Source organism: Tasmannia lanceolata, unplaced genomic scaffold, assembly GCF_043159265.1.
Source record: "Tasmannia lanceolata isolate RefF3 unplaced genomic scaffold, GAP_Taslan_0.1 ptg000020l, whole genome shotgun sequence".
Taxonomy (NCBI): domain Eukaryota; kingdom Viridiplantae; phylum Streptophyta; class Magnoliopsida; order Canellales; family Winteraceae; genus Tasmannia; species Tasmannia lanceolata.
In genome coordinates this window covers 5,507,616-5,517,519 of record NW_027518697.1, presented here as the reverse complement: position 1 = coordinate 5,517,519, position 9,904 = coordinate 5,507,616, and the positions used below count along the sequence as shown (strand labels likewise).

General features: G+C 38.8%; 1 protein-coding gene across 1 annotated transcript; it reads right to left on the bottom strand.

Moving 5' to 3' along the window:
* Positions 1-3,755: 3,755 nt before the first annotated feature.
* Positions 3,756-9,225, bottom strand: LOC143855112 (peptidyl-prolyl cis-trans isomerase CYP38, chloroplastic-like). The gene is made up of 7 exons (XM_077365304.1): positions 8,772-9,225; positions 7,483-7,773; positions 6,949-7,148; positions 5,077-5,312; positions 4,800-4,942; positions 4,291-4,362; positions 3,756-4,199 (listed from the first exon to the last, which is right to left on the bottom strand). The coding sequence occupies exons 1-7, from the start codon at positions 8,949-8,951 to the stop codon at positions 3,972-3,974; spliced, it is 1,350 nt and encodes a 449-aa protein (XP_077221419.1). The 5' UTR covers positions 8,952-9,225; the 3' UTR covers positions 3,756-3,971.
* Positions 9,226-9,904: the final 679 nt, after the last annotated feature.

Here is a 9,904-nt window from a genome sequence, read left to right as displayed (position 1 = left end):
TGCATAGGTTTGAGATAGATGGAGATAATGTGTGGGCCCCATTATGTATGGGTTTGGATAGAGATAGTAAGCCACTAAGCCCCACCCATTATGTATTTTCATATAGTTTCCAAGCAAACATAAATGAAGAAAAGTTCTTGGGAGTTACCAATAAGGGCCTGTTTGTTTTAGATTGTTGTGGAGTCCCCAACCAATTATTGGACTCAAATTTAGTGCAATTTTCAGTCCAATAATCGGTTGGAGACTCCACAATCCGTTGTCATAATCTAAAACAAACACTCCCTAAGAGTATGATGAACCCGTGTACGGGTTCTTATAAGTCTTCTCGCTCACTTGCCTCCAACCTGTGAACTCATCCGAGCCATTTAGGACATGGACTATCTTGGCTGCCATGGCATCCTCTTGCCTTGCAAAGCATGACACGAAGTTACTTCTCATAAAAATGGAATCATTCTTTTGCAAAGCACCCTTTTTTATTGGTGTGATGTGGTGGCTACAACTGATTGGTTTCCTATTGTAAAACTGGATTCATTAGGCCTGTTTGGATGCCACATGCAAGGCATCCTCGAGCAATTTCCAAGCAAAAAAATCACTTTTCTTCAACTTTATGGTGCTTAGTTGCCAACGTAGCATCGAAATCCCTGGAAAACTACCAAACAAGAAACAGGTGTAGTAATTGCGTGGTGTATTAATTGCATGTCTAGTGACATGGCATCACAGCCATTTTCATATGAAGTAACCCCAAAAAAAAGTCTCTCTCTCTCAGTTAACTTTGCTTCCAAACTCTATAAAGCACATGACTTTACCAGGGTTTTAAAATCCTGTCCCTTCCATGGACTTTGAATTACTCGCGTAATAACTAATTTAAGGGGCAAGATTTTCTCACTCAAATTTCGCAAGATTTGGCTGGGCAAGATTTTCTCACTCATAACGACTATTTTTCTCCCGACTTCAACTTAGCAAAACTTAGCCATGTGGAGAGAGAAATTGAAAAATCCAATTAACTAATTCTTATACGCATCGAATTTTAGAGAGGGGGGGGGGGGGGGGGTGTTTTAGTTTTTCCAATAAAAAAATTTCCTTGAAAAAAAGGGAATGACGCGGGAAAGAAACATATTTAGTACATATTACTTGTATTTCTCACAGATGCTATGCATCAGTGTAAAATAGTGTGCCCCACCATCAAAAGATAAGATGCTAGATCGAGGGCCCCATCCTATGCACGGGTTTGGCTAGAGATGGTGACACATACTCATCAAAACATGAGGTGTGAAATGGTGGGCCCCACCCCATCAAAGGATGATGTTTGAAATGGTGGCCCTACCTTAATACATTGGTTTGGGTGGAGAATGTGGGACCCATTCATCAAAATATGATCTGTGAAATGATGGGCACGGGATTTGTAATCATCCTCCGAAAGCATCAGACTTCTTGTAATTGTTTTTCGGCAATACCAGAAACTTGTTTTGGAAATACCAAGACGTTGACGGGAATCATCTTCTAAGGTGAACTTTTCTTCCATGCACGGGTGATTATTTGTGTTTTTCTGTTGCTTTTAAGCCCATTTCAACCGTGTATCAAAAGAATTGGCAGAGCAAAGAAGTAATGTTCACCTCTTCTTCTCAATCGTCTGATATCCAATCCCAAGAGACGAAAAGACTCGATTATCCTATCCTGACCAGATTTTGAGAAATACCTTTTTTCTGGCACGTCCGCATTGATGCTCATTGGCTAATCCAAGGCCAAACTTTTGAGATATACCTTTCTCTAATCCATGAGAAAAACTTTTACTTAAAAATAAAGCAAATGACAAATTAATGGAAAGAAAATTGGTATGATATTAGCACTCTTTTAAAAAAATTGGATTCTAGTCACTAGTACGATTAAGATCCCATGCTTGAGAGAGAGAGAGAGAGAGTTGTTGCTGAATTTCATTAGAGAGAGAGAGAGGGAGGGAAAGAGAGTATTCTATGTTTGGTTGCACGGGGGTGGCTTGGGGAGTAGTGGAATAAAATGTCACAAGGGAGGAGAAGAGCATTTGATTTGTCTAGAATTACCACTCGGAGAATAATGAAATAGTGGTAAGTAGTGTTTGGTTGTACGACAGTCCTCTCAAAGAGTAGTGGAAAAAAGTAGGGATTTCATTACTAATATAGAGATTGAAGAGAGAGAGATCGGGAAGATATATATACATATACAGACACAGAGGGAGAGAGAGAAGACAAGAACTTTTCCACTGTTCTTTTAGCAAAAATCTACCTTATGGGTAGAATTTGATTTGAATTTGTGGAGGGACATGAGTGTCACATGGGTACCGCACATGTTAAAAAGTGATAATTATGTATGAAACATGTTGGAGAGTCTTTTGGAACTTCAATGCAATAATGACAACCAAACAAGGAATCAGCGGGCGTCAGCATCTAAAATTCCAATGATGTCGAGCGTTTCTAAAATTCCAATGGATGTCGAGTGTTTGTTCCATCAAACATGGCCTTACCAAATCAGTTTTATTGCTCATATGAGATTTGTTTTCTTGCTAATTTTCAATGGAGAGAGAGAGAGAGAGAGAGAGAGAGAGATGTAGGACGATCTCTGTTTGCATGATTCCGCCCACGTAAGAGACTATCTTACCAAAGCAATTTTGTTGCTGATTTTCAATAGAGACACAATTTAGGAACTAATGGAGTTTGGAAATGATTTAGAGTTCGGTTTTCTCACTCCGATTTTGCAAGATTTTCTCTAAGATTTTCGTAACTAAACCAAGCAAGAGGAAGAAAGTAAAAAAAAACGACTAATATATAGTTATATGCACCAAATTTCAAGGAGAAAAACTTTTCCAATACAATTTTTTCATGAAAAAAAAAAGTGAATGACAGTAGAAAGATACATGCTTAGCATATATTATTATAGATTTATAGATCATAGATAGATATGGTTCCATCAGTTTTTCTACCATACACAAGATCAATTACCTTTTTTTTGGCCATTAGGCCCGCTCTGGCCATTAGCCTCTCCATGTACGCTCACCTATATGTAACTAACTACTACTGTACATGTGGGTCGTCTAATTCATTCTTGGCTTCCGGGTTTACATCTTAAGGACACGGGCTATATTCAACAACCAACCAAGTGATTAAGAGAAAACGATCTAAATGATCACCCTATAAAAATATGGAAGAAAAGGACAATTTCCTATAGACAAGAAAAAATCTTAAAAAAATGTCACAAAAAGAAGGAAAAAATCTCACATATTTCCATAAAACATATGTGAAATCTCCATCATCTATTTGAGAGTAGTCTTAGCCTAAAAAATGCCCAAACGAATTTTACATGGAAGTCACCGATAAGTGCAAGTAAACCAAAAAGATACAATGGTGCCCACGTTATTGGATGACCCAAAGTCAAAGATGGGTGCAAGGTTAAGGAACATCTCCAATGGAAGATCCCGGCCCTCCGATCTGTAGAGGTTTAAAATGGACGGTGTGTGGCGTAGCAAACTCTGCAGATGACAGGATCATCTTATGGAGAGGGTTTTTTTGGAGCACAGTCTATTTAACCAGAGGCCCAACAAATAAAGGTTTGGATCATTCAGTAATGTTAGTCTCACTGTACTAGTCTTGCTAATGAACTTTTAGATAATATTTGAGCAAAATTATACTCTGAAGTTAAAAAAAATCATCAAAATGAGATACATATTCCTTAAGATAATTATGATAAGAACCTGGTGATCTAAAGAAAAATTTCAACATCAGACATCCGAGAATTATACTCCTTTTATTCAAATATTGAAGCCTGACTAACGAAGAACTACTACCGAAGGCTCAGTAATTCTTTAGTTGCTCATAAAATTCAGGCACAACAAGGTAATGTTTCAAATTGAAGCAGCAAACCCTTTCAATTGAATTCAAATTGGTCAATAAATCACAATTTAAGAGGACTGGTACACACTTACGATAAAGATCACGCGAGCTTTAGCCTGCAATCTTATAGCTTGGGTTGACAAGATTATCCAGGCCGGAGACGACTTGAATAGACTCTATAACATCTCCAACTTTTAGATCGGCTAAATAATCCTCATTCTGAATCACATATCCAAACACGGCATACCGCCCATCCAATATATTGGCATTACTTGGAGTCAGTTCACTTTCTCTCAAAAGCCAAAATACCTGGCTGGAAGCTGAATTATCCTCAAATTCCTGTCTCAAAAAAAAAAACAAAGCAAGAAAGAAAATAACTAATCGGCTGTTAAAGCAAACAAAAACAATAAGAGCAACATCTGATTCTCACATCTCTGGCCATGGCCATAGTCCCAAACGCATTAAAAGGAAGCTTTGTTTGAGCTTTGTATCGACCCAGTTCCTGACACACAGAAGCTTAATCAGATTCCATTAAATCGGGAACAGAAGTCATATAGTTAGCAATCAAAGGGATAAAATATATAAACCCAATTGGGACAAGGAGAAAAGTTACAGAAGAAGTTAATAACCAATTGCTGATTTAAATATGTCAACAAATAAGATAGCAAGAAATAAGAGGCACCCTGATAAATTAAATGCTGATTCCGAAGCATATTATGTCAGTTACCTAAGGCCCTGTTTGTTTTAGATTTTGAGAATCAATTCTGAGTCCAAAACTGATTATTGGACTGAAAATTGCGGTTAGCAGTTAGCAGCTCATGAATCAAAACAGTAAATTAAGAGCAGCACCAAAAACACATTTTGAAAAAGTAATCTAGTGCAAGTTGTTCAAAAACTCCATCAATTAACTGAGTAAAGAGAGAAAAATTAGTGGCTTACTTCCAATGTTGCACCATAGACAGGTGTTTTGTCGCCATCAACCATGATTTCCAATGGTATTGTGCGGATCTTTTCTGTACTAGGATCAATGAAACCCTCAGCAGGCCCCTCGGGATCTCCAGTTTGAACCACAAAGCCATCAGCTGTAGCAATATAGAGATGATCATTAATGATAATGTAATGGTATAAACATGCATTGCATTTTTTTTTAAGATTAGACATGTATTGCATAGTTTGCAAAGTACAAGTTAAGGAAATTCTCAGGACTTAAAACTACCTCTTTGGATCTCCATTCCATCATAGAAGTGCCTCTCCACCAAATCTAAAAAGTTTCCTGCAGTTACTGGTGCATTGTATCCATCCAGAACTATACGAAATACACAGTTTTCTATGCTCGGGTTGTCCTTAACCTTAACCTTCATATCCACAGTTGCCCTCCCTTTTAAAAGAGGCATATTGCTATACTCTTCTGGCACTTCATAAGGGAAACCATCCACCATATCCTCTTCGACACTGCAGAAATCCAATGTCCCAGGAAGATCTCAGCTGCAGTCAATGACAATGGTACATATGAGAAATGAGAACAATTTCTTTCAAGAATGCTAACTGCCACAAGTTTTTTGACATTAGTCCTCATAAAGAAAGTGTGCGTTAATCATCACCCACTTTCTGATACCTAAGAAAAAATAAGAGAATTCAGCTGAGGTAACTCAGAGTGCTTCTTATACAAGTATCAAGCATTTGATGTACTTAACCAAGTTTGGAAGAACTAGCAAACGATACAAATGCCCATAACACAAACTCTTCAGTGCTGCTGGAAAAGTAATTGGTAGTTGAATGAACATTTACAAGAAATATAAAACATTTCAAGTATATCGGTAGAAGGAGAAAAACGAAATAAACACACACACACACACACACACACACACACACACACACGAGCATATGGACCAACATGATGATGAGCATTTTTGTTTATATCTTCTAGCAGACTTTTTCCATGAATTGCAGCCTAGTAGAGGATTCAAGGTATCTTTTTTGCAGAAACTCTTGAAAATTAATGGACGGTTTTGGTCAAACATAAACACAAGGCATCTGACTATTTGAGAAAAGTGGAGTATATTGTGGAGCCAAGTATGAAAACCACACACCCCTATATCCAGGACATATTTGATAAACCGGTATCTAAAGATCAATTACAGAGGAGGGGAATGGTTGGAGATTCCGACTTACGAGGCTATCGAGACCCGAGTAGGCCTTAAAATTGTTTCTACTCTTTCCACATGCATCATCTTGGCAATATGGAATTCTAAGAATGCAATCAACTGGAGCTTTCAAGGGACAGCTCCTCCTTGGCATCTTTCTCATACCTTTCATGAGATAAATTTTTCCTATAGCTTGAATTTGTCGTGGTATTGTTTTTTATGGCATAGGGTATCCCCACCCCATTTTTGGTGGTATAGACTTCCCATTTTCAAGAGAAGAAAAGACAGCAGTCAACTACCTAGTTAACAGTAGGTAGAAGAGAGATGATTTTTTTTAATGGCATAGAGATGTCTTTTGGTAATTCTATTTGATGAGAGTTTTTCTCTTTGCTGTTTTGATGATAATGTACTTCAGGATGTGCCTCGGTTACATATTAATAAAAATTCCATACCAGTCAAGAGTATAAACTTGGGCTACTGATACTGGCACTACCATGTTTTGATAATGGGCAGAACCCACCTTGTCTTTTATTAAATTCTATGAATAGTGAAACATACACCTCGATCCTAATGGTCGAGGTTCGAGATAATGTGGGTCAGCAACTGGTCAGGCCAGCACAATAGACTTGCCCCTACCCCAAGATGGTGATTAGCCATGAAAACAACAGACAACATACTTATTCTTTTGACAGTTACATTAAGCAGCTTGCTGTGAAGCACAAAACACATACTTTTCTATAAGTTCATGATGCATTGGGGTCCACACAACTAGCTCCTCTCAGACAGTACATAACCTTTTTGGTAGGAGAGGGCACAATAACTGTGTGATAGCAAAAATTAATGTTGAAACGTAGACGTGTGCATCAGATTATAAAGTGCAAAAGGTAACAAGATAAAGCTCAAACTACCACTTCATTTTGAGAAATTGAAATCCTATTACTCACCCTCCAACATATTCAAGAAGCTCCTTCTGTTTTGGTGCTACCGCATCCCTGTTCCTTTCCTCCACAATCTGTTGAAGCTCCTCCATCCCAACAGCTAGCTTGTCAAGCAAGTCCTTACCATGCTCTTTCTTTGATTCAGCAACACCCGACAGAATTAAATTCTTCCCCTGGTTGAGTGCACGAGATGCCTGCCTCACATTCTTACAATCACAAATAGATAATAACAAGTCAGCCATAAGTAACCCGAAAATTCTTCAAACTGAAAGTATCTTAGTACTGGTAATCATGAACACAAAATGTGGATGAGTAGTGAATGTGAAATTATCACATTCAATAAAGGACGGCCCAGTGCACGAGGCTCCTGCCATTACCCCTGTTCTGCAGAGAGGCTGTTTTCGTGACTCGAACCCGTGTCCATCAGGTCACAATGGAGCAACCTTACCGTTGCGCCAAAGAATTCAGAAAATCGAACAAGATCAACAGAGTGAACTGCGTTCCCCGATATTTCCAATAAATGGGTTTGAATTCACTTACTCTCCCAACTGAATCCAATGCCTTGACACCAGACACCTTGAGGCTTTCTGTGATATCTTCAAGTGGCTTTTGAACCTCCCTGATAGCTTTATTGTCAATAGGCAGTGCATATCTCAACAATGCACCTGGATCCTTGATGGGTGGTCCTGAGATCAACACGGACAGATCAGGCAATACAGGAGCAGCAGGATATGCATATGCAGAACAGCCCAATGTTGGCACCACTGTAACCACTCCAATAGCCAATGCTATAGAAAAGGCACATTCCCTTAAGCAAAAGGAGCTCTCTTTCTGCAAGACATTCCAATGTAATTATAAAAAGAAAAAAAGGAGCTTTCAATAATGTCAGTAAAAATCATGCAGAGAATAAAGTAAGAAAGACACACAGAAAATAAAAATCTTCTGTAAAGAGTTACATCAGTGTGAAATATTTTTGTATTCTCAAAGTGAATTCAATAGGAAAAAGGAATTCAGAAACTACACAAAAGAACTTCATTTTACAGAGAAAATTCAAAAGAATAATGATGTTGTAACTGAGTAGAAACCGATATTGGAACCGAACAAATAGCCTATTCGCACATTAGCAATCTTGTTCCTTGATTTTTGGCTTTTTATCCCTTGAAATGGCAAAACTACCCTCTCATGCCATGTGGTATGTGGGGATTTGTTCGGTTCCACTCCGGGTTCCGGTCTCGGTCTCCATAGCAGCAATCGGTCTCCATAGCAGCAATCAATTCAAGATTTCAGCTATCTAATTTAAAGGCCCAAATCCTATCAGACAAAACTCAGAAGTAAAAATAAAATAAAAACGTGACAAAACTACTTTTTTGGCAGAAAATCATAACAATGAGAACTCTTTTTTTGCATTTTTCGAGGCAAATCAATCAATAAATTCAAAAAAAAAGAGAGAGAGTAAAAATTCATTTTCTTTCTAAATTTATAGGAAATCCTGGATCAACCGGAAGAACATATAAGCAAGATACTGAAGTGACTCCATATACATTAACGTGAATTATTTACGTGATGAGAGCTTCGTTTCCAAGAAAAAATGCAAAATTTTAGCAACCTTAATAAAAAGCTCAATCCTCCCATCAAATAAAAGTGAAAAAAAAAAAAACTACTTTGCAGAGAAACACAACAATGCGAATTGTTATTGCATTACCGAGAAAAGTAATCAAGAAAATCCAAACAACATATTAAAAATTCATTCTGTTATTACATTTCCACGAAATCCTGACAATGTGAATCTGAGTAACAAAGAAGAAAGATAATGAAGGGATTCGAGATACCTCTTTCTGCTCAGTGGAAAGACGAGAGAATTTAGAAGAAGGAGATCGGAATCTGAGGCTACGAATCCAAGGAGAACTTCGATGGATTTCGAAGGAGTTCCGTTTGGGCGAGATCGATGGTTTGCTGCGTCTGAGGGTAGAGGGAGAAGAGCAGTAGTGGTAGGAGAGTAGGCCTGCCATGGAAGCTAGGGTTTGAAGATGGAGATCTATTAGAAGAGGATTAGGGTTCGAAACAAAGTGAGAGGAGGGAAAATTAGGGTTTTGTAGTTCAATTGAGACAGAGATGGATTGAGAGATAAGGTTTTGATACTGATACGGTATGAAGTGGTTCTGCCCCGAGCATTGGATAAGGCTGCTGATCCAGGGAATTCTTCGACTCGTTTTATTCGGAGTGTTAGGATCCAGAGGGCCCGAACGTTAATGGACACAATTTGGGGCACTGGTAGTTGGATCCGACCATGTCCATTAGATCAATGTCCTGAGGTCCGAAATTTTTTCAAATGGTGACCTAGACATAGCCACAAGGTCCGAAATTATCCTACATCCGAATGGAAGGTATTGTTGTACAAAAATACCCTTCGGGCGTTTGCTGTTGTTATCCTGACAGCGTTTCTTGGATTTTAAGTGAGAAATCCGGGTTTTAGAAATCTCTCCCTCATCCCGGGCGGAGCCAAGAATTTACACCGGGGCCGGACTAAATCTACACTTGCCTGCAGTGGTCATTGGGGGGGGGGGGGGGGGGGGGGGGAATGGCCACTAGACTAGCTATGCATGCATGTACATGGGACGATCTCTTACTCTCTTGGCGGGGGCTCACGACGGGGGTGCATGGCCCCCTCATGCTAATGTGCCTCCACCACCCTCATCCTAAGATTTCTAAAACTTGGAAACATGGGACGATCTCCTACTCTCTTGCTGTCGGAAAGAAGGGCAAGAAATTAAAAAAAAAATTGTGCAATTTTGAGGAAATCCAAGATTCTAAAGCATATCCAAACGGCCCCTTCATATAAAAACACTGAAACTGTGGCAACCGATTTTGTGCCCCCCAACGGATTATTGGACTCAAAATTAATAGATGGTCACAATCTCAAATGAACATGTTTGTTTTAGATTATGACAACCGATTATCAACC

Excerpts from the sequence above, each read along its gene's own strand:
- LOC143855112 (XM_077365304.1), bottom strand. The coding sequence starts at position 8,951 with ATGGCAGGCCTACTCTCCTACCACTACTGCTCTTCTCCCTCTACCCTC. Across the intron at positions 7,149-7,482 it reads CATTGGATTCAGTTGGGAGA|AATGTGAGGCAGGCATCTCG; the intron begins GTAAGTGAATTC and ends TGTGATTGTAAG. Across the intron at positions 4,200-4,290 it reads CTATGGCCATGGCCAGAGAT|GAATTTGAGGATAATTCAGC; the intron begins GTGAGAATCAGA and ends TTTTTGAGACAG.